This window comes from Dermacentor silvarum, chromosome 8, assembly GCF_013339745.2.
Source record: "Dermacentor silvarum isolate Dsil-2018 chromosome 8, BIME_Dsil_1.4, whole genome shotgun sequence".
In the NCBI taxonomy this organism is placed as follows: Eukaryota; Metazoa; Arthropoda; class Arachnida; order Ixodida; family Ixodidae; genus Dermacentor; species Dermacentor silvarum.
In genome coordinates this window covers 31,677,365-31,701,790 of record NC_051161.1, presented here as the reverse complement: position 1 = coordinate 31,701,790, position 24,426 = coordinate 31,677,365, and the positions used below count along the sequence as shown (strand labels likewise).

Genomic DNA, 24,426 nt, shown 5'->3' with positions numbered 1-24,426 from the left:
GACACCTCCTATTTCTTTGGAACAGAAAATTCTGCCATAATAGAAAACTTGAAGTCCTCTTTACCAAATTCAGATGTCGTACTCCTACATTAAACTTTTATCTGCATCGATCTGGTCTGGCGCCCTCCTCCTTGTGCTCATACTGTGGTGAAGAGGAAACAATAGAACACTTCTTCCTGTCATGCCACCGTTTTTTCTCATTAAGAAAACATGCTTTAGAAGAAAAATTTAACAGTGCTGGATTAAATTTAACGATACCCAATATTCTATCTTTTGGTGCCTCTTCTCTCGGACACTGTCATAGGGGTGTTGGTGCAGCTGTTGTGGGGTACATAATTGAATCAGGACGATTTCCTTGCTAAATTCTTAAATTTTATATGAATAATTTCCTTTCGTCATTAAAAAATTTTCAAAAGTGATCCTGATTAGACTCCGATAATTGTTTTCCTTCAATCACCCGATTCTTGGCCAATCCCCCATAGTGGGTACGAGCCACTTTTAAAGGCAAGCAAGCAAGCAGGCAAGCAAGCTGCGCGCCGCCGGTTAGAACGCCCTTCAAAGAACATCTGCCTACTTGACCAGAGAACACCTACAGCCAACTTGGCCAACGAACTTGACTCTACGTTCATGCGTTACTTATTCTAAATTGGCGCCTCTGGTGCCGCTAGCGCCGTCGCGCGCAGCTCTTCACAATTAAAATAGCCTTCCGCGGACTCTGAGATGGTGCGGCGCGAAGCCTCTGATGTAAAGCTTATTCTTTGAGGTCATAGGTCCCGGATACATTCATGATGCGACTTTTTATTGCTATTCACATCACCTACAATCTGTAATTAGTGTTATAGTACTTGACAATAACTATTAATTCCAAACTAAAGAAATCAAAGTACCAAGCGCCCGCCGAGAGCCATGGCCAGAAGGTTGTCGCCGCCGTCTGGCCACTCAGTACAAACCGAAACTAGCTGTCTGCAGATATGGCGACGCCCATTTTGCGCAGCAGTAATGTTGCGCTTTTCATCGGAAAAAGCATAGCGCGACAGCCCTCACGATGCATCTCTCACAAGCGAATAATAGAGAGAACGCTTCGCTTTGGCGTTCCCATGAGTATAGTTGCGTCCGCTTCGATGGCCGCTTACCTGCTAGTGACCAAACGACCCCTGACTGTGCTGGCCAAGAAACCGACCAAGGAGGCGAGGGATGCTGCGATTCGAGTGAGTAATTCCTATCTGCTTGTACTGGATCGTTCTATTTCTTGTGTGAATTCTCTAATTATCTTTGATATTCAGGAGGATCGCGAAGAAGCCGAACACGCGATGCACTTGACTCAGCGTGAACGACGATTCATTCGGTTTGCCTCGGTTGAGTACGAGGGCCAACTTTACATGACCCCCGAAGACTTTCTCGAATCACTGACAGAGTCTGATCCAAGACGTGAGTAGCAGCATCGGTCTGGGCGACTGCAGTAGGTGAAGATCCAGCTAGATGTGCTCGCTTCGTGAATACTCGATCTTTCCCGTTCATTTATGCGCTACCCGTACGTGAACTCAATTTCTGTCTGTTCCTTTTACCAGCCCGATTGCACAGGCATCACCTGACCAAGAAAGAGCTCGAGCACATGCTGGACCAAACACCAGCAAGAAAGTATGGATCTACAAAGCTTTTCAGAGACCTGAGGGAGCGCGGTGAGTTTTTGCTGTTTATCGGAGCATAGCTTCAATTTTTATTTGCTGCAAACAGTCTAATATAATCGGGCATGATTCTTAACTTTACATTTTTGTTTCGCAGGAATCATATCATACACAGAGTACCTCTTCCTGCTGTCCGTATTGACAAGTAGGTGTTGGAGATCCTGCGGCACGTACAGTACGATATATATAGCTGCTTGAAGAAGTTGCATTGCTATTTGTACGTGTTACAGAGCCTCAGTGTGGATTTAGAATTGCGTTCAACATGTTTGACACGGATGGCAACCAGAGAGTTGATAAGCAAGAATTTCTGGTGGTGAGTGAATATTAAGGGGTACTAGTATTACTTAATTTATTCTATGAGTGTCTGTGCATATATATATATATATATATATATATATATATATACATACATACATACATACATACATACATACATACATACATACATACATACATACATACATACATACATACATACATACATACACACCTATGTTTTATTTAAATACAGTTCGAGTCTGGATTGGTTCCCTTTTGGGGCACGTCGCATATCATAAATTCATGATATTTTTTTTTTGCAAAAGGTGATTAGAAGCCAGTCAAGACACTTGAGCATTCATATAAGTATGTGTATAACACAGTGGGTCAGCTCATGTGAAGTGTCTTCAATGTTTTAATAATATTCATTTCCACCCCTTACGTATATATATAATCCTCAATATGTAAGAAATTTTTTCTCATGTATGACATATGACACATCCAAAATATTTATAAAGAGATGTTGGCTCGTCTACTTCATTTATATGTGCGATGCATTTAAGGGCGTATTATATGATATATACTCAAGCAAGGAAGTCTCTTTTTATGTTGTTGTTATAAACATGTACTAATATGCTCTAGTGGTAGACTTCCCTCCTGTAGTTAACATGTTTTGGTTTGTCCTCAGATCATGAATTACCTTGCAAGACCAGTTTTTATCACATTGTTGAATTCATAGGATGTTGATTATCAGTTGTTTTCAGACACATTACTCTTTTTCTCAAGTAAATGAATAAATAGTGCAGTAAAGCTAGTTTGGCAGCTCCTTGCCTTTAATAATTCTAATGACTTCAGACTTCCAATTTGTTTTATTTAGCAAGATTCAAAATTTTGTCAATGCTCAATAAGCAACACCTCTGCCCATTGTGGCCCCACGATCGACTTCTCAGTGCACGGTTTTGGGAAGCTATTTCTAGTGCATTTCGTAGTGCGAGTGCTCATTTACTATGGCAGTTCTCATTCTTATTGAATGCAATTGGCATATTGACCGAAGCTCTCTTCACTTTTCTTGGTTGGACTCTATGCATTTGCACAGTTACTATATGTAAAGACAGCACATACTGCTTTTTTTTTTTTTCATTTTTATCATGTGCAAGCATGTAAGCATGCAGTATTTACCTTTGTTTTATTATAAGAGGCTTGCACATGTTCAAAATGTATTTAATTTCTTTTTGTCTCCATTTAAATTGACTTCTTTTTACTCTTTATGTTGCTTTTCTTTTGCACATATGCATGTATGCAATATCAGGTCCTGCAAATCCTTGTAGCAGCACTTTTTTTCAAAAAGTCTGGAAAGCTCGGAATTTTTGCAGATGTTCCTCCGGATATTGTAAGTTCATTTTGTTGTGTTTGGGTGCATCATTTATTTCAGGCTTGCGGAAAAAGCTTTGCATGAAAGTTGGCTTTGCTGGAATGACATCATGTGGCTGACACTGGCTTTCTGGTTTTTTGTTTCATCATGGATAATACAGCTGTGTGCTAAGACAAAGTGAAAAAAAAATTCACTCCAGATTAGGCGAAAATAGCCACTTCAAATGGCAGCATTGTGTGTTTTACAGCTATGCATGGTGTGAATGAGTTTCGGTGTCATTGATGTTGTGCTAGCAAAAGTTGGCAAGAAATTATAACGCATAAGAAATATACACTGTATTTAAAGCCAGGTAGCTGTTAGCTGTGAATCACTAACATTGTTCATGTGATGTTTGAGCAGTTGGAATGCTAAAAGCTATATGATTTTCAAATGAATGAGGAGGAGCTGTAGTGATTATTTTATTGGAAAGTTATGTTATGAATACAGTCGAACCCACATATATATAACCCACATATAACCAATTATTGTGTAAAACGAACAGCAGTAAAATAACCTTAAAAATTTCTTAATAAAATTTTTATTTTATATATCAAAATACCTATATATCGAACTTTTTTGTGATCCTCTTCAGATTCAATATATCCGGTTTCGGCTCTATTCGGCTCCACAGTTAGATTGAGCAACCCTTAAAGATAAATCTTGCTTTAAGGAAGCTGAAACACTGTCATCAGCTGTCAATGTGCCTCCTTTACTATAATAAATAGCCCAAGCATTTGGCATTTGAAGGCTGCGCGCACGTTGCACGATCCCAAGAAACCTAGTTCTGTGTAAGCTAAAGGAAACCACATATTCTGAAATTTAAAGATCCTTTTCAGGTCCTTTCTTATTTTGTCACCTGTGCTAACTTTGTGACCTGGCCCAAACAGATTGTTTTTTTGTGTGAACACATGGTAGGTTCACTCAAGAGAAACAATATGTGAGGTCGAGTAGCTTCTGGCTGTGTGTAGGCCGTCTAAGTTAGAGCTCCATAATTTTTTGCCAAGTTATTGTGAGTGCGTATGCACATCCTGCTCGAAAGCACTAGGAAGACGGCAAGACCTGTCTGTTTGTTCTGGTTCCTGAATGTGGACAGCGGAGAGGTTGTAGCATTTCATTCCATCGCTTGCACTTGCTGCGGTGGACCTAGCAGCTGTGATGTTCTAGTGTGTAGCATGAGGCTGCAGGTTCAATTCTCGACCACAGTAGCAGCATTCCAATGGGTCAGGAATGCAAAAACACTCGTGTACGTTGCTTTGGGTGCGCGTGGGAAAATCCCATATGGTCAGAATTAATCCAGAGCCCTCCGCTATATAATATCTTCCGCAGCCCCTATGTTGCTTTGGGATGCTAAACCCCCTTTGATTGATCGATTGATGCATTCAATCAGTCAGTCAATCACATCACGCCATCTGCAACCACATATTTGGGTTCTGCATTATGTGTTGCAGACTGGGATTGTGTCCTCATTCCTCTGCTGAAAAGCATTTGGTTCAGCTACTTAGCGTGTGAGGCACTCTTGATTCTCCTCCTCATGCCAAGACTAGCTACGTTGGCAGTTTGCAAGCTGTCTTTTGTGTCTGAGTATTGTAAGCTGAGCCAAATGTGTTATCTGTTGTTTTGTGATTGCTGCTTTATGTAGTGAACACAATGCTTTGAGCACCTGCACTTGTGTTCTTTGTTCCTGCACTTATTGCTGCAGGTGCCCAACCTTTGCATTGCACTGGTCACATACACTCATGAGTGAGTGGTGTAGACGCTCTGTTCATTGCTATCTAGCTGTCCTCCTGACTATTCCGCACCTCTGTCATCTTCTTGCCTCTTTTCCTCAGCTTGAAAAGATATTTAGCACTGTTGCACGCCGTGGAAAGAGGCTCACAGGAAATACAGATGTGCCTGAGCTGGTAAGCATGTCCCTAAGCTGGCAGCTAGTCACTTCATGTCATATAAATGGTACATCTTGAATTTCAACCTAGTGTATATGCAATTTGTGTCATTCTTCTTTTTTTTTATCTGCGTGAAATTAATTCGAAGTGTTAGTGTTTTATATAGCTACTTGAGATGTTCATATTTAAGTTTCACGGATGTTTGCTTTAGCTATTCAGAATAGGAATTCTCTCTTGGGGTATCATGCATACGAAGTAGATGTTAAGTACAGCACTTACTTTAATAATGATGTAACCAACTATGCAAACTAATAACTTTAATTACTGATCCTGACATGCACATTTGTGCTGCAGAGTTTAAGAGAGTGCACAAGGTTAAGCCACTTTTATGATTCTCATAACAAGGGTGCAACCGTGATCTCAAAAGTTTTCAAAGCTTGGGATCCGAAAAAATATGAAGTCACGTTTAATAATTAGTCCCATTACCAATGCATCCATTCTAGACTTGAAACATTGCAGTGCTGAACTTGAGGCCGAGTTTCAAAGCAAAAAGGAAGTTAACCTTTTCATGAGTTCTGTTCTCTGAAAACTTTTGCCATTGAGTGTACTTTTAAATTTTTTTACCACAACATTTCTGGTTTTCATTTACCAGTAGATTTATTGGGGCTGCGCTTGTCAGTAGGAGGCAGGTGAACAAATGAGCCAACTTTGTAGATGCTTTCAGGTTCGTGATTAGCTGCACCATGATCTTCATTCCGAGTTTGAATCTTTTGTAGAATTGAGTCATGTTATGGTCGCTACTGTGACAACGCAGTCTAACTGCCATGTTAGAACAGCCCAGCAACACATTTTATGAAAGGTGTGCAATACGTCTCATAATAAAGGGCATCTCCTCATGAATATATTCCTAGAAAATGTTCTTGACTGTGTCTTGCATTAAGAGCGTTATCGGCGACCAAATGCTTTCGCTGCCACACCTAAGCAGCCTTCTCTTCCCTTTCATAATTTCTATAATACTTGAAGATGTGCGCCGTAGAGGACAATGCCCACTATGCTGTACGCATCATCGGGCAGAGCTTTTGTACTAGCATGACCTCAAGGTCACATGTCAGGACTCTCTGCTGTGCCGCACGTCCTAGATGCCATAGTATCAGTACAGTGGCATCATTCTTTACCACCAGATTACACTGCTACTCTAGTGATGAGATTTATTCACTTTTGCTTTTGCTAGAGGCACTGCTTAGCGCTAACATTAAAGCTATCCAAGAGGTGTTTGCGTTGTGTTCTATGTTACGGTAAGGAAAAGAGAGGGGGGTGTGTTAAAAACCTGAAAGGGTGCGTGGCATTTCAAGTTAAGTTGTGGGCTCCCAGCTGCGCATACAGGAATAAGAAAATCATGACATTATCACCGGGTGACTGCGTAAGTTTATTTTTAATGGAAAAAAAAGCACACACACACACCATTGCAGGTTTCTTTTTCTTGTTTTTCTTCAATAGTTTTCTGTCTTCCTTTCACATACCTTATTTGTCTTACTGTTGGGTTGTGGCTGCAACTTGCTGTGTGCATCCCAGTCAGATGTGCTTTGTGTCTGTGAAAAGCTGCGCTTCTTGTGGGCAGCTGCAAAAATGGTGCAAACATTGCTGCGCTTCTTCAGTTTCTGTCAGCGGTGCTCTGTTATGCTGCCCTATGTGTTTCAGCGTTATCTCAACCACTTGAGCATCAGTTGCAGCAAATTGTTTGTGCTATTGTGCATCCCTTGAGCATATTTGTTGAACTGTCAGCTTACAGCTCTCTTTCTCAACCTTAGCTTCATGCGACTGTCCCTACTGCTTTCACATTGTGCAGTTGTGCAGGAAACTTCCCATAAGATAATTGACAGTTGCCATTCCAATCTTGCTGTGCACAGAGTCATTGTTTCTTGCACTGTAGCACAACCTGTGGACATATGCAATTAGAAGAAAAAATGTTCACAATAGTACTATGCATGCCAAGTAAGCCTTAGAAAGCACTTGGAATTAATTTGTAACTTTGCTTAAAATATAGCACCAGATATCTCCTTCGTCCATTGTGCACTTGAAAATGCGATGGGCTCAGCCACTACGTATGTAATTAAAAAATGTGAGAAAGCCAGCCTGTTAATGGTGGGAATTGTGTGTTTGTGAATAGCTAGAGCCCAACACAGTGCAATTATGGTGTTATTGGCAATGGTGATATAGGGTTCAATTACGCAGTAAGAAAACAGAACTGCAACTGAACAGCAAGAGAATCAAATAGACTTACGGATAGCAATATGTGCTTTGAAGGAAATAAATACGATTTTTTTCCACCTTCCTCTATACTTTTTCCTTTTTGAAGAGCAAGAAAATATTGGGTATTCACTTGGACATTCAAAGCAAATATTTCCCAATACACGTAATATTCAATTCTACTTGACAACGTCATTATTCGAACCCCTCCAGAAAAGTTTTCAGTTGGCCTATTGCCGGCCATTGTCTTAGTGACCGTCTCCCGCTATGCTGCACTAGCACAAAATAAGAAGGGCAGTTGATACATGTGTGTGTTGTGTGTGGAATTAACATGTGCGTTGTGTGTCCCACCTTTGCCCATCACCAGAGATTGTACTCACTTCCATCAAGGCTTCCCGTAAGGCCTCGTCCTGTAGCAATCAGTGTTTGTAATCGTGCATGTAACTGATGGCCTTTGTGTGCTTTCTTGAAAGCTTCTCCATTACTTGCTTCTCCTTTTGTTCTGCTGGCTTTGCTGGAGGCTTTTAGCAAAAAATCCAGCTTAGGCAATTGTGCATTTTCTTGGGCATTGTTTGTGTCCCCCTTGAGGCACTTATTAATTCAATAATAAAAAAAATCACAAATGTCTTGCATTTTCAGCATTATAAAAGAGCAATTGGCACCATAACAGATTAAAAAACATGATTTTTCAATTAATTTTCTTGCATCCACAAATGTGTACTCCATGCCTAACTTTAAGAAATAGTCCATGTGAGGAAGGACAATGTACAATTTTATGTGCAGTGTAATTGAGTGCCTGCCGCTGTGACAAGTTCCAGGGTTTGATTCCTGGCCCTTGTGGCCATGTGCTGATGGACGTGAAATGCAAAAAGTGCTTGCGTAGCGAGCTTTGGGTGCACAATAAAGAACTCCAGTTGGTCACCCTCCTCTACAGCATCGCTTATATAGCCCCTTCGTTGCTTTAGAATGTCAAATTCAATGAATGAATGAATGAATGAATGAATGAAAATGACCAGTCGCTTGAGAGACTTGTTTGACACAAATCACTAACAAGAGGTAGGAACTCTCTGCATGGCCACATACTCGGGCTGTGAGCCATATGCCCAGAATGTCCAGATTTCCAGAATACATTTACATATTAATCATCTTTGCAGCACAAGTCTATATTAAAAAGTGTCTTAAACGAATGCAACACATTTTAAACATCATTATTTTAATTAGTGATTCTGATTTGGGGGCCAATGTCTTGATGTTGTACACATCAAGACATTGAACATGCAGTGCCTTCAGGGGTGTCCGCAGCTGTTACAGACTGCCTACTAAAACTGTCTGTGTTGGCTTTCTCATGGCGCTTGTGCTCTGAAAACATTCTGCACTGATAGTACATTTCAAGACACCTATCTGACATTCTATTGTGATGACACTGATCAGATTCATGTGCAGTTGTACGTTAGGTTAGATCATACTGAGTCCCACATTTTTTTTGCTCAGTGTAGCAGTATGTATTGTGTCAGTGGTTTTTCAGGTTAGAAATGGTGCATTGGTGCAACTAATCTCAATCCATACTGGTAGCCAAGCTTCCATGGGAAATGGACTACCATTTGTGTTTTGCTGGATTTATTCGAAAGCCTCAAGCAAGGAAGCTTCTGACACTGTCCCTCCTATCAGGCTGCCTTTATCTGCTTGTGCAAAATAAGCATCTATTCAGTTTGATCATGTGTTGTTGCATTATGACAGCTTGCTTCTGCTGATTTCTGGCTGATGCGCTTCATTGCATCTTGTTTCGAAAGCGTTTGACTAAGATTGCTAGCATTTGAAACTTAGCATTATCCATTCTATTTTGCACTATGTGTAATATCTAGTAGACGCCAGTACAGTCTAGCCTCGAAGCCACATCGGGCAAAAAAATACCTTCTTTATATCCATTATTCGTTATAAGCATGTATTCATTAAATGATCATATTGGTGACAAACATTTTAAATTTACTTCACTATATCCAATAATCCAAAATGTTTGTGTTATATCTAAGTTGGACTGCATACTTAAAGTAGCATTACATGCTTATTTTCTTGATGCGTGTAAGAAATAAGCTTTTTGTCCATCTGCGCATGCTGTTTAATGCTAATTATCTAGGGCTTCATTTGGGCTGACAGATGTCAGGCTTTTTAATATCAAGAGATGTAATTTGCCTTTCTTTATGTTTAATTACCCATGACTTAAAACATATTTGAAATGCATACTAAAGTGTCCCAGGCCTCATATTACCTGTGGTGGCGACATGACGATCGGGTGCTTTGATGCAAAACAGTTTTCATCTTGTGCTGACAGCCAGTGCTGGTATTTCTTGCGAATTCCTCTGACTCTTCCAGCTGCTTCATTTGCTGGTTTTTGGCTTGCAACATAGTGCATTCTGTATTTGTGCCTTGTCATGCAAAGTAGTGCCCTGTAGTGAATTTTTGCATCGAAGCTTTTGTCATGCTTCACTTGCTTCATATTGCAGTGCTGTGTCATAATCTCACGTGCTACCTGCGTGTGCGCTGTGCATAGTTTTAGAAAAATTAACTAACGCCAATGCATTTGACTAATGAGTGTTTAGGATGTCTAAACTTTATAAATTCGCTGCTGGAATTTAACTGCTTGATGATCTTTTCTTCTTTTTCTGGCAATCTGATATATTTAGGCACTGATGAGTACCAGCTAAACCTAATCCTTATTAATGCATACTTCATCTTGATGGTAGGCTGTGGATTTGCCCTGTTGAAGTTGGCACTTAAGCAATTAAGTTGGTGAAGCTTTTCATTTGCCAACTATTTAGTCAGTGCTCTTTCTGCTGTAAGTACTCCTCAGTTTTTAAATTTGCTTGTAACAAATATATAACTGAGGAGAATTTGTCAGTTTTAACTATAACTGTCATGAGAGCAAGTAGAGAAGTCATAGCTAAATGTCGGACACAAACAACAGTCGTCAGCCATTGGAAGACCGCTAAATTTTATTAACTGAAAAGCTGCACTGTAGCTTTCTCCTTTGCACTGTGCATTTTTTTTAACAGCATTAGTTCTAGAAGTAAACAAAGGAAGATATTGACTGCTTCATGTTGCTTGTATAACAATATACAAATTTTCCTAGGAGAACAGTGAAAGCAAAGATTACAACATAGTAGACACAACATTGCTTGTGCACTTGTTTGGGAAGAAAGGCTCGGATACACTTAGATACGACGACTTTCACAGGTGAGTGCCAATGGTGGCAAGATGTGTTTATTATCTTGCTTAGATGGAGCTTATGTAGATTTGGGAATTGATGATTAAATTACAGAAGATGATGTTCTTGAACATTTTAGTTATGTACAGCCACTCACAGAATTTTTTCTTAATGATGTAGGAATGAAAAACCTGAATTCTTTTGTTGGCTGGGCACACATATTGAAACTCGAAGGTATACACATTACTTAGGTTGCACACGCAAGCATAGAGTGCATTCCCAGTTTCTGCATTAATGCTTCCGTGACTGGCTGTGCTATTTCAGTAAAGAAGCACCTTTGTGTTTCGATCTTTTCTTGGTTTTGTTTCCCACTTCCTCACAAGTTCCATATTTATTTGGATCAAGAGTAAACCTCCGTTTGTGTTGGTTGCATTGTTGTCTGTAATTTCGTTGTAAGCTTTTGTGCATAGCAATTTCAGCAAAAAATGTGTTAATAACTGATTAGGCAAGCCCCACTAGGATGTGTAGTGGCTTCCTTTCGCAGTGGCTTATGTAAAAGTTACCCTGGTGCCAATGCAAGTGGGTGGTCTGAGACGTTCGTACACAGATTTATGGTCGTACAATTATTAAAGTTAGCACTTCCTCTCTGGGCCACTGACACTTTGATTTGTCCATGTTTTCTATGGGCGTTACACTTAGAAATAAACCAATTTTCTAAAAATGTTGATACTTGCGCAGTAATGTTGCTAACGTGACACTGCCTCCCTTTTCAAATGGTAAGCTTCTGCATCTTCAAAATCTTTTCGAGAATTTGCAGACGTCGTTTGGGAATCTGGCTTTGTTTATTTTTCAATAACATATTCAGAGTGAGAATACTGTGAAAGATCAAGTTATTTGCACTGCTGCTTGACAGCCTGAGGCACTGGTACATTTTGACGCTTTTATGTTTGTATAAGGAGCATGAGTGTATAACTAAAACACTTTTGTTTTTCTGAATGCTAATTCCTCTTCCTTCACTAGTTTCTGTGCAGAAAGCAACGGCATGTGTTAGTGAATCATTAGGACATGTGCATGGCCTCGCAAATGGACCTGTCATTTGCTGAAACATGCTGAGCGCTAAAGCATCCTCTGTGCCCAGGTTTATGGACAACCTTCAAACAGAAGTGTTGGAGCTAGAGTTCACAGAATTCTCGCGAGGGATGCCGACCATCTCGGAGGTTGACTTTGCACGCATCCTACTTCGCTACACCTACATCCACAGTGCCAACTATGAAGCCTACATTGACAGGGTTAAGGATCGTATCCCTGAGGAGAAGGTTAGTATGCATGGGAAAAGTTTCTATATAAAATTACTTGAGAGAACATTGGCACTGCGATATTTGACTACCATGGGAATAATGGGTGGTACACGGATTTGTCTAAATTTTGATCTTGTGGCTCCAGATGTTCTTGTGTGTGCTGCTATTTATTATGCTTTATCTTTCAAAGTTTTCAAGCAACCATCGTTTTCTAAACATAGAGAGGCAATAAGTCTCTGCACAAATGCATCATTGCGAATTGTTAAACTTATAATGCAATATTTTTCTCAAGATATCAATTTTCAATTTCACAAAGCTGTTTGAAGCCAGACGCATGAAGTTTAGGCATATCGATGTACTGTCCATCATTCCCATTCTCTCTGGTAATTTGTGCGGGAAACTCTGTAGTTCTTGTAATTTGTTGACTGGGCAATGCTGCTACTGCAAAGTAGAGTTGAAGAGCCACAATAGCTGTAGTGAGCAGTGGTTGCTGGGCATTCTTCCATCTTTCTCGTGTCTCATTCATTTGCAGTCTATTCTCTGTCAGATTTTTACATGACATAATTAAGTCACAACAGCATTTAGATTCCTAACTGCAAGCTGGTAGAGACCCCTTCAATGAACGCCGACCTAAATGGGCAACAGACATGCAAAAGTAAGGCTCATTGCAGGCAATCATTGATAATAATAGTCAGACAGCATCAGTGTTGAATCACGGTATAAAACAGCACACACGTTGTACTTGGAAAAGTGATGTATGCTTTTGCTGCTATTGGATTGTGTTCCTTGGATAAGCGAGCAGAGGTGATGCTCATAGCTTGAATAAGTTGTCGTGCCAGATGCTACGTCATGCTAAAGTGAATATATCTCTGAAAGCAATATATCAGGAATGTGGCCTCTGCATACAAGATACACCATCATGCACATACAAGCTTTTGCTTACAAGCAATAGCAGCTGTGAGAAAGAAACAGCTTTCAATTTTCATTTCTATTTTGCAATCAGAGCTAAACTACTGAGTCACACATAAGTAATGTAAAATTCTTGCCGAGAATCTGTCATAGTCTGCTGGTTCTTTCTAATCTTCTATAACTCATTTTCTATTCATGCAATGCACTTAATTCTCAAATTATTATGAGAGAATTAATCTTGCTTGGTGAATTGTGTCTCTTCTTTTCTTTTACGTTATTTTATCTGTGTTTCTTGTTTGCAGGGCATCACCTTTGACCAGTTCAAAGCCTTTTGCCAGTTCTTGAACAACTTGGATGACTTTTCAATTGCCATGAGGATGTTTACATATGCAAATAAGCCAATATCACAAGGTACCATCATACCGCAGAATTATAATTTTTTTTTCCCACAAGCTACTGGGTGATTGTTCTGACAATGTTTCAGTTTTCTTAAGGGAAAAAGTTTGTGTTTAAAAAAAATTATAGTCGTCATTGCTCACAGGCTGCTGAAGCTCACATGCAATGAGGTGTTTTTTATTATTTATTTATTTACTTATTTATTGTTAGCTGCTGTGTGGAGACACCACTAGTGTTTAGTGCTGCAACTCATTAGTGCTTTGATGACAACTCTTTCCTCAGGCCCATGTAAAATTCTTGTTTTCAGGTGCTAAAAGTAAATACACTGTTTTTATCACCAATAATTTCTTCGGCTGCACTAATGGGTGTCAAAAACTTGCCTAAAGAATTCTTACATCTACAGTAACGGGGAATATACTCATTACAAAACTGAGCAGGAATTGTTGAAATAAGAAAATTTCAGTAGAAGTATAAACATTTGTGAAGAACTAAGTGTAGCTTGAAACCAGTAGGCAGAAACAGAATGTTCAAATATATTTTGTAAGCAGTACTATTGGTAACAGTTACTCCAGATGTCAGCTTGTAGGAAATAAAAATTTTTCTGCAAATTATTCTGCTACAAGAAAAAAATGTTCATGTGGTCACTCTGCAACTTAGCAGAATGGTCGCACCGCCATCTTGGCCTGTTACAAGACCATTTTGTCTGCAGCGACGTCAGATAACATGGTCATGAAACACCGATTGCATCGTGCCACCATTTTTATGCATATGAATCGACTGTAATGCCATGCATTTGGTTGTTACAGATAGAAAACGGCAGCAGTAACAGCCCAAGATAGCGGCACTCAAGCGCTTCCATAAAATAGTGTTATGGTACTCGCACTGCTCTCCTGTGGCAGCGCCAGACGCCATATATCAGAGGAGTACTTGCTTTGAGCAAGCTTTTTAAGACAAGTTCCTGAAACAGGCCAAATTGGCAATGGCGAAGCCACTGAAGAAGTAACTGTGATCTAAAAACAGTGCATTGCTTGTCAGCCCCTGCTGTTCCAAGTTTGCTACAGCTTGTATGCTGTATACAAAGATGCTGTGCCAAATCATTATTAAGAAAGTGCATATGCATTGCACAAAAGGTGTTTGCTCAGGGCAAACTTTAAGAAATACATGCTATCACCTCACCCCCTTTTAGCCATGCCTGTGGGATTTTTTTACGAATTTTGAAGTTCACAGGCTGGCAGGACTGTAAATCTGCTGTGTGTTGGGCGTGTTGGTATGTGAACTTGGATAACATTTTAGCGTCAGTAGACAAGGACAAAAGCTCTGTAGGCACCATGATGCGCTATCTGGAGAGAAAAAGCTACACACTGTCCAACTGCCACCTATCGATGCTCCGAGCCACTTTAGCACTTTCTTGCTGTCAGTATTAAAATCTAATGAATGGTCTATAAAATTATGTGCAGATGTGTTAGAATGACATGAGAAATTGTTTTTATGAAGAGCAACACTATGTAAATTAGACATCGTAGTTATAAACAGGGACCACTGGCCACTGACCTATGTGACTGCCTAAAAATTGCCACCTAACAAAAAACAAAAAGCTAATAAGGAAAGCAACTGTGTGGTGTCTCAGCTGTTTAAGTGAGTCATAAGGAAACACCCACAACACAACAAAATAGTCACCTGGAAACCATCCGTTACAGGCAACTATGGGAAATAGGTGCCAGTGGGAGATTTCAAAGCCTGTGTTTTAACGTGGAAGCTTTAGATTGCTAAGCACAGGTAGATGGTGTTGTTGAAATTAGGAGGAACAAGTGGATTGGCAGGTCATGTAATGCATAGAGTAGACAAACGTTGGTCTATTATAGAAACGGAATGAGTGCCAAGGCAAGTGAAACACCATGGGCAGTTGAGGATTAGGTGTTGTGGTGATATTAGGAAACTTCCAGACTTCTGATGGATTCGGCTGATGCAAGACAGAATAATTGAAGATCACTCGGAGAAGCGTTTGTCATGCAGTGGATGTATTTATGCTGCTGATGGTAATGATGATATCTCATGCTTCTCTCTCTTAACACGAAAGCATTAAGGGCCCCGTGTCGCAGAAAGTTCGGTGTCAGCGTCGGGGGTGTTGCCCGGCCAAAAAAATCATCCCGAACCACGCCGACAACACAGGCCTTCTGCGTGGCACAGAGGCACTGGTGAACTAATCGAATTTCTCAAAGTAAAATGCGTCAGAAAAATCGTAAAGTACGACGTAACCATAACCTACACAGGTGATAGTGTTGGACTGTAACTTGAATGTACGAAAAAACATAATTCTCTTACGAGGCAACTCAAACACAAGCACCTTCTCCAGCATTTCTACCACTCACACAGCGGCGCGCCACGGTTTCCTCCTTGCAAAAATACCATCCAGATGGCGCTCGCCTCCTCGGCAGCCTACAACAGCGTTTTCTCTACGGCAGCCGCATGCGGAGGCGAAGTTGGAGAAAAAGAAAGCTGCAGTTGCCAGGAAGCCTGATAAGCAGCCAGGGATCTTTGAATGCTATCGCGTTCCACTCTTAAAGGCGAAGCTTAAGCCCCCTCCAATTTTTTCACATTCAAGAGAATGCGTGCGAAATTTCAAAAAGGTGCACACAACAGCCACCTAATGTACCTCTCAGTGCTGCCGTCAAACATGACAAAAATGGACCAGTGTCCTTCATACGTGACTATGCATTGTGCTGCAGATAAATGCAACTTACATATCCGAAGGCATCCAAAAATCTTGCATTACAATATGAGCTGTGGCATGAGTTCTTAGAAAGGTAGTTAATTATTCATAACTAATTGGGTAGAGCACGAATATATACTGATGGCTTGTCCTTACGACTGGTAACAACATACAGCTGATTTCATTAATATAGCGGGCCCTGAGTGTTCATTTCGTTCTTTTTAATTTTTGCAGCACATCAGCTGGGACTTGCTGTATGCGTCTTCACATAACTTTAACTTATTATTTTATTTGTGATTCTTGCTGTAGTGTATTGTCTTTTTTGTGGGCCATGTTTCCTGTTGCCTATAACAAAAAATGCACGCCTAATAGCACAGTGAATGTGTGGATAAAGGAACCAAAAGGTATCTTAGCATACTATATAAAAGACAGGAGGTGCAACAAGGAGTGTTACACTTTTTTTATTTCATTGCACGTTCTGCCTTGTGCCATTTTTAATTTATACTTCATTACCTTTGCTCTGTTTCTCACAGAGGAGTTCCACAGAGCAGTCAAGATCTGCACTGGTCATAGCCTGGATCCCTACCTCGTGGACACAGTGTTCCAGATATTTGATGCAGACGGTGATGGATTCCTTTCATACAAAGAGTTTATCGCCATTATGAGAGACCGCCTCCATCGTGGGTTGAGGGTAAGGAATATGTAGCATCCGTTTTAGGCAAAACTGCCTGCCTGCACCGAAGGTCTTAACTGCAGAACCGAAGTATTAATACGAGTTTTGTAACATTGCAATGAGGGGGATGCTGCAGTTGAGGTTGAATAAATGTGAGGTATCGTGCCAGGTAGTTGGTTGCTAGTTCACCATTTTGTCTTACAGTGCCTATTGTTCTCTGTAATATATTGTATATATATCTTTAGTGAATACATTTCCACTTACTGCTGTCTGCCTATATTTTCCCTTAGCAATATTAAATGGCCAGTCATCTAATGTACCCTTACAGCTTTTCTTGCAATAAGGTTCCCGCCCTGACAAGCTGGCCTCTTTACCTTCCCTTGTAAACACATTTGCATTGCAGATGCCATGTTACAGTAGTACTGGAATTCAGTGTATGTTGCTGTTTGCCTTGTGACTTACTGTACTTCACAAGCAGTGCCCCTACATGATGGTAAATGTAAAAGCCAGCATTGTTTAAAGTGTTGTCAGCCTCTCACTCTGTGCTTTTGTTGAAGACTTCTTGTTCATATTTTGTGCCATACCTTCGGCATTCAACCACAAACCACCTACGAAGTTTAGCTTTGTCAGCGTTGTAGTATGCCAAGCAGATAGTACTCGTGTCATACCACATGCATGTACCAAGTACATGATTTATGACATCCATTGCTCATGTTGTGTCAGGATACAGTGCACTTTGTATTTGAGCACTGTTTTGGTAATTCATTGTGTGTTTGTGCCTTGTGTTATCTTGGCAAGTGTGAGAGGAACGATTTTTTTTTTTCGGCTTTACTTTATGGTGCTGCCTGTTTTCCATTACATCGTTATTCTGTCTCTTAGTCTTAATGTGGTTTGTCTCTTCAAGAGACAAACGAAGGCATTAGTTGTAGTACATCCAAAATATCTGTGGGCTTTTAAAATACCCTTCTTCCGACTCGGAAAGATATCCGGCGCTGTCAGTGTTAAAAATAATTCTCGCCACCTTTTTTTATACCCTTTGTAGGACAGTGGGACATGCACATCCCACATTGTGATGTGCTCAAAAACGCTTTATGGGAGCAAAGGGGAGCATTTATCTCATTTGTTCGGTGCTGCCTTCTATCTAAAGGTTTCAACATTTCATGCGAGAATATTTTTGGAAGTGGGTACCAAATGGTGACAAGCATGCAAGAGCTGGAAAAATTATCGTAGTTGTTGGAAAGCTTCCTGAATTTTTCTCGCACTTACATAACTTATTCCTCTTTCCAGCATTTAGACGCGCATGTTTAGCTTGCAATAAGCACATATTTTTGTATCTTGAGCTGACAGCTAGTCTGCAAAACTTGCCCTTGGCAACGCATGTGCAAATAACATGCACATGCAAAAAGGCGCTGATGCCGTTTGCATTTGATACACGGGCGAGAAGTGCACACAAGCTTTTTGCGTATGGCCTGTGCTGTGCCACTTTGTGCGTCATGCTTCTGTCCATTTTAAATGGGAAGTGGTTAAATATAATTTTTCATCTTGATTCTTAGGAGCAGTGGGACAAATATGTCCCACTTTTTTTGAGTAAATGGCTTGCCGGCCGTAGAGAAGTGAAATTTGTTGTAAACCATTTCTGAGCACCTCATTTACTCATACCACCCAAAACATTTTAAGAGTTTTGGAAAAAATGTACTTAGTTCTATGAATGGTTAATTGAGCTTTATGTTGTTCTAGCATTTCGTTATGTACTAAGCCATTTCAGTACTACAGTGTTTCAAAGTTCACAGTGCATCTTAAGAATTTTTGTGCATAATTTCTCTGCATTTCAGCACGAGCCTGTCACTTTAGTAAGTACAAATATGCGAACGACTTGAAATTCAGGTAAAGCCAGCTAACTGTGCAATGCTTTCATTATGAGCTTGCAGTTTGCAGATACTAAATGAGTGTTTACTGAGTATAGTGTTTCATGTTACTAATTCTGACTTCTCAGAACCAAAATTTCCTTCCATTAGAAAGCACCATGTCTGTATAAGTAGGTGTGCAAATTGAAATGGATAGAAATACTTTTTCTTGGAAAGTGGGGAGATGTGCATACTACAAGTCCATCTCCACCTGCACTGTGTACCACCTAAAATATGTGAGGCACACAACATAAATTGGGGAGTGTTGTGAGAATACTAGACAGCATTTTTGAAGAGATTGTTGCATGAAAGTGTCTTTCTTGTGTTTACCTGGCTATGGCCTAACTTTAAAATATTTGGCATAGAAAACTAAGTTCTATAATGTACATAATGTGCAGGCCACATTTAATGAGTACTTATTGATTATTTGATGAAGTTTACAGTTTTTTGACAACGTAATTTAAGAGTTGGCAGAGGTTTGTAGTGAAAAAAAGAGCGGGATGCAAAATGGAGTGCCTAATAATGTGACTTCTTAAAAAGCACAATGGCTCAATATTGGGCTATGTTCTGCTGCTAAGCAGAAAGTCATTGGTTGGGTTCCTCGCCGTAGCACCTGCATTCCAATAGAGGCGGGATTAAAAAATACTAATGAACTTATATTTAGGTGCCCATCAAAGGGACACTGATCATGAGAAGGAAATCTTCAGAAGAATAAAAGCAGGCTTTGCCAAATCCTTGCTAGCAGCTTACCACTGTCATCGAAAAAAAAAAAAAAAAATGTGCAATCATTGCATTCTACCAGGGTTAACATATGGGGCAGAAACTTGGAGGTTAAGAAGCTTGAGAACAAGTTAAGGACCGCGCAAAGAGCGATGGAATGAAAAATGTTAGGCGTAACGTTAAGAGACAGGAAGACAGCAATGTGGATAAGGGAGCAAAAAGGAATAGCCGATATTCTAGTGAACATTAAGAAAAAAAATGGAGCTGGGCAGGCCATGTAATACGTAGGACAGATAACCGGTGGACCATTAGAGAGAGAGAGAGAGAAATAGAAGAGAGGAAAGGCAGGGAGGTTAACCCGACGCACGTCCGGTTTGCTACCCTGCACTGGGGAAAGGGGTATAGGGATGAAAAGAGAGAGAAAGAAATAGAGAGAGCACAGTTTCGCGCACAAAGAAACTTCGCACGAAGTCTACAGACGCTCGCCAAGACCTGTCGACTTGAGATAGTGCAACAAGGCTTTCGTGGCTTTCTGTGCCACCGACGCATACGGCCATGGTCCAAGGATTTTCATTTCAGAAAATGGTCGAGAGTCCAGCCAGTTGAATGCTGTCCGGAGAGCTTCACGCTCGACGTCGAACTGGGGACAGAGACATAAGACATGTTCAATTGTTTCTGTAGTTCCACAAGAGTCGCACATGGGCGTATCCGCAATTCCAATGCAAAATGAGTAGGCCTTTGTAAATGCCACCCCGAGCCAGAGGCGGCACAAGACTGTCGCCTCAGAGCGGGAAATGTTTGATGGCACTTGTAGCTTCAAGGATGGGTCAATTTTGTGGAGATGACACTTCGGGAGGTTAAGAGAAGACCAATATTTGTATGTCATAGCTTTAGCCACGATTTGCGCAGCCGTGGCCTAGTGGTAGAGTGCCCGCCTCGGCTGCGGGAGGCTATGGGTTCGATTCCCGCCGTGTGCGTGTGGGTGTGTCAGATATAGCGTCCATCAACACTGTCAGAACAGAATATTTCTTTCTAGTGCACCATTTTCTTTCTGAAAATGAGCTAGGCTGACAATTTTACAAATACTGGCTGGGGTGGAATGCAAAATCGGATAATTGCAGTTTCATGCACCTTGTATTTGCTAGGTAAGCAGGCTAAATTACACCGGCTGTATGGTTTTTTGCTGTGCTCCAACATAAATCTGTAATGATAACCTTGTTTCTGTTTTCTTGCAGTCTCATCTAATATCTACAGAAGGCTGGGATGCATTCAAGCTTTGCATTAAAGAAGAAATTCGGAGCCAGTAGAGACTTGTTCTGCTGTTACATCATTAATTAATGTATGGACATCATCCACATGCATTGCATATTTATTAATTTCGGCTTAACTGCTACTCTGTTGCTTTAACCCTTATCTAATGGTGCTACAAATAAAAGAATTGCTATGACTCATCTGTTGTCTGTGAAAATTTCTTGATCTGATGCTACACAATTCGGTGCTGTTACATGAAAAACAAATCCCGATCATGTATAACTTACAGTTCTTGCATGTCATTACAGAGCAGTTCAGTCGTATTGGGCAACTTAGTTTCAAAGTTGTGAAAACTTTATTAAGTTCTTGGTCCATTTAGAATGCGACGTAATCCTTCTTTGTTAAATGCTTAACTAGTCCGCAACAGACACTGTCGAAATCTATGAAGTCACAGGGACCTGGTGCATGTACTTCGAAGTGGCGTCATTACCAATCTATTTTATTCATTTATTTTTTCTTTTGTGGCTTAAGCATCCAGTTTTGTTCATTAAGACTTACTTTTTTACCAATTACAAAAACTGCACTTAACCATTTCGGTATAATTTACTGCTCTTTAGTGTACGTCTAACTTAAACATGCACTTTTTAAAATGAAGGACTAGCAGTGCTGGTTGAAGTTCAGTTTGTGTTAAATGAAAGCATGGCCAGGATAATGTAACAATTCCATTCCAATTCTTTTGCTTTTCGCATTTCGTCAGTGGCCCTAGCAGCACTTCACCTATGTTATCACGAAGGCCAACTAGCCGTGAGTGGTGGATGATAAAAAAGGAATAGAATCAAGTGAAAAGAATTATTGCATTATACCAGCTTAGTTTGCAATGATTTGATAAGTTTTCTCAGAAGTTTGCATTTTCACCCAATGTAAGTATAAGCAGTGGCAGCACCAGCCAATAGGCAAATTTTTACATGCCGTAAGGTTCTGACCAATTCATATAGTATTACTTGCAGAAAACATTCATAGCCGTGCAAGAACAGTCCACTTTGGAAAACCACAGCGACAGCTTTTCTTTTTTTTCAGGCCTTCCACTCACTATAACATCCCTTGGCTTCTTTCATCTCACTGCCCATATAATATAGCCTTCTGCATCATAGTATATATCATAACCACTGCCTTGTTAAGCAATGCTGATCGCAGCACTCACACTTTTTTCAGTGTCTTAATGACACGGTTGCAGCATCAATACTTTGAGAATGCAAGTCTCATTTTCGAAACTGGTTTCAGGTGACTTATTTTCTCTCTATTTCTTTGTATTTCGTCCTTACTTGGAATGGTAACATGAGATTATATTTATTGAGGAGCTATGACAGCAACTGTAAATGCAGCTGGAAAATCTCTTAAAACTGTCATTGCAAGATGTGCAACTGCAGCAATCTTTATTTTTTAATATTTTTGCTCGAGTCGCACCAGGTCAGTGGCGTAGCCAGACATTCATTTCGGGGGGGGGGGGGGTGATTCTCCGCTGACAATTACCACTCCTCCCTCCCTCGCCTATGAGTTGCGCTTTATATATAGTTGTGGGCATGCTATATTATTCTAGTTTAAAAAATACAGGAATGAAGCTTTGCTCTTGAACTTCGATAGTGTCATATGATGCAAGTTTCACTCACTTTCGATGACCTGCTGTCTGACTTGATTGAAGAGTTGTTTGGAAGGAACTCGCGATCATGGTATTGTAGTTATCACGTGACGCATATTGTTATTTGATCACACTCGGGAATTGATGAGGCAGACAGTCGAAGCAGGGCTGCTTCCTGTTTACAAGCCTTTGTCAAAATTACGGCAACCGTAGTTCGCAGTAAAATAAGAGCCAGTAGCTCCGAGAGATTTGAAAGTGCCACGTCTCCTGATACCCGGCTATTCTGAAAATCGTCGAGACGTTTATTTATAAGGATATATAGTTATATAGAATGGGCTCTCCGCAGCACGTGTTACGGCGGGGTAGGCGAGCCTGCAGTCTGGTGTTGAGCGATCGGGCTGTGACTAGATGCTCTCCCTATGTCCATAATTATCCGCGAACTTCGATGTTGAAGCCTTTTATGCGCGTGGCTATGCCTATGCTATGCCTCACCGCACGGCTATGCCTCACCGCACGGCTATGCCTCACCGCACGTAATGCCCGGGTGGCCTGAGCCCGGCCCAGCAACCTCGCAGGTGCTTTTATCAACACATTTTTTTTCCGGCCGTCCGTCCTTCCATCCTTGTCTCGACAAATGTTTACAAATCTCGCGGCAAACGAAACCAGAGATGGTGATGATGATAATGATGATGATATAATGCGGCTAAACCCTTTGCAACGGGTAGTAGGCATGCCAGTATGGGTGTTCTGTGTGCCAGTTGCACGCCCTAGCCATAAAAGAAAGAAAGAAAGAAAGAAAGAAAGAAAGAAAGAAAGAAAGACACAAGGAACCAATCACGGCCACACGGGAAACGAGGGCCATGCTCGTTCTTCATATGTTCTTCATTTAGCCCGTTAACGAGTTTCTGGAAGCTACTACATGGGCCACTACATTAACGGTACCTTCCTCCTGCAAGGATTGAGATGCATCAAATTCAAGAAGCACGATCACAATTTTTTTCAGCTCTTTGCATCCGTGGCAAAGTGTTGTGTGACGCGTGGTGAAAAATATGCCTTTATTCGAGGAAGCAACGAATTTGCACGCGAACCAGGGACTGCTCTCACACACAAGACTGGCCGCGTGTAAACATATCATATCTCCTGACAAGGGGCTTTTTTGTTTTCCTCAGGGGCCGCAGGGGTCCACTATCATCATTACTCATTCTCGATTTCTACGCCATCTTGTTAATCTTGTTCGCCTGAGAAACTGGGCACGTTTCAGGTTGCAACGATTTACTATTTTTGATCACTGGAAGGAAGAGGTGCAGTATATGTGGACCATGGTGTATTTCGGCATCTAGCCTGGCCGTTTGCGAAAGTCAGATCGCGGAACATCGTTGCTCAGGCAGCATCGGAGCGCTGCAGTACTGCAGCGCAACTCTCGCCGCAGTCAATCACCCAAGGTAAATTTATTTCGTTAGTTTAGTAGTAGAACCACGACCTTAACGCCCGATTATCGATCACGCATAGTCCATCATTGTAAGAACAGATGCAGCAAATGACCCCATCGAGGCTTTGAGAGCACAATGAGTTTCTTCCGTGCGCTACCGGCGTTGGCGTCGTGTTGCGAAGCGTTTCCCTTCAATAACAAGGGGTTCTGTTGTGTTTATCTGCCCTCATCTCGACTGCATTGGGTGTGATCGTAATTTAGGTAAAATCTGCGAGTTTTCTAAATGTTTAGAGGCTGAATGGATGCCCATAACGTTCTTTGTGCCGCGTTTGTGTAGGAGTAACACGCACTTTGTACTCTGTTCGTTACTTATAAATTAGAATCTATCTAGGAACTGGCGTCGGTCATAGAAGATGTATTCGTTGATTCGCTTGTCTTGGATGATCTGTTGAGGTGTCATAGCAGAATGCCGAACTCAGTCTGAAAGCTTTGTTATAGGTATTATGCGCGCTATGTTAAGGGGAGATGCTACTGGAGACAATTTATTTTTTATTATTTGTAGTAGAGATTTGAAAATACTGCCATTCATGGAATTTTTTTATGTAGATTTCAAATATGTCGCTAGTTTGTGTGTAGCTGCTATATTTTTTCAGTTATGCACTACACAACGGCAAAATATAGTGATCTTTGGAGGCACTTCCTTGTGTATAAAATTTTCACAAAAAGCATCGCGCCGTAACTAATTTAGCTCGTTGTAGACCGCAAAGTGCCGATATATGTCCAAACAGCATGTACAATTACTGAAATTATGCAA

At 40.8% G+C, this 24,426-nt stretch overlaps 2 protein-coding genes across 13 annotated transcripts in view; both read left to right on the top strand.

Moving 5' to 3' along the window:
- Positions 1-819: 819 nt before the first annotated feature.
- On the top strand, positions 820-20,745 carry LOC119460961 (calcium uptake protein 3, mitochondrial-like). 4 transcript variants are annotated; one of them, XM_037722116.2, is made up of 12 exons: positions 820-1,208; positions 1,284-1,428; positions 1,569-1,679; positions 1,783-1,830; positions 1,916-1,998; positions 3,253-3,333; positions 5,184-5,255; positions 10,612-10,715; positions 11,825-12,002; positions 13,196-13,304; positions 16,533-16,690; positions 20,532-20,745. In XM_037722116.2, exons 1-12 carry the CDS (start codon positions 972-974, stop codon positions 20,601-20,603), a joined length of 1,398 nt encoding a protein of 465 aa, XP_037578044.1. In that variant the 5' UTR covers positions 820-971; the 3' UTR covers positions 20,604-20,745. The 4 variants fall into 4 exon arrangements, with proteins under 4 accessions (XP_037578044.1, XP_037578045.1, XP_037578047.1 ...); XM_037722117.2 differs by lacking the exon at positions 5,184-5,255 and having other exon boundaries at positions 860-1,208; XM_037722118.2 differs by lacking the exon at positions 3,253-3,333 and having other exon boundaries at positions 877-1,208.
- Positions 20,746-23,374: 2,629 nt separating this feature from the next.
- Positions 23,375-24,426, top strand: part of LOC119460960 (arginine/serine-rich protein PNISR-like) — a 40,355-nt gene continuing 39,303 nt past the window's right edge. For 6 of the 9 annotated variants that reach the window (XM_049672632.1, XM_049672628.1, XM_049672625.1 and 3 more), the window contains exon 1: positions 23,375-23,625. The gene's annotated coding sequence lies outside the window, so the exon portion shown is untranslated. The remainder of the gene's footprint in view (positions 23,626-24,426) is intronic. The other 3 variants (XM_049672630.1, XM_049672631.1, XM_037722115.2) reach the window with 2 other exon arrangements.

Coding starts and splice junctions, on each gene's coding strand:
- LOC119460961 (XM_037722116.2), top strand. CDS start 972: ATGGCGACGCCCATTTTGCGCAGCAGTAATGTTGCGCTTTTCATCGGA. Junction 1,831..1,915: donor CCTGCTGTCCGTATTGACAA/GTAGGTGTTGGA, acceptor TACGTGTTACAG/AGCCTCAGTGTGGATTTAGA. Junction 5,256..10,611: donor ATACAGATGTGCCTGAGCTG/GTAAGCATGTCC, acceptor AAATTTTCCTAG/GAGAACAGTGAAAGCAAAGA.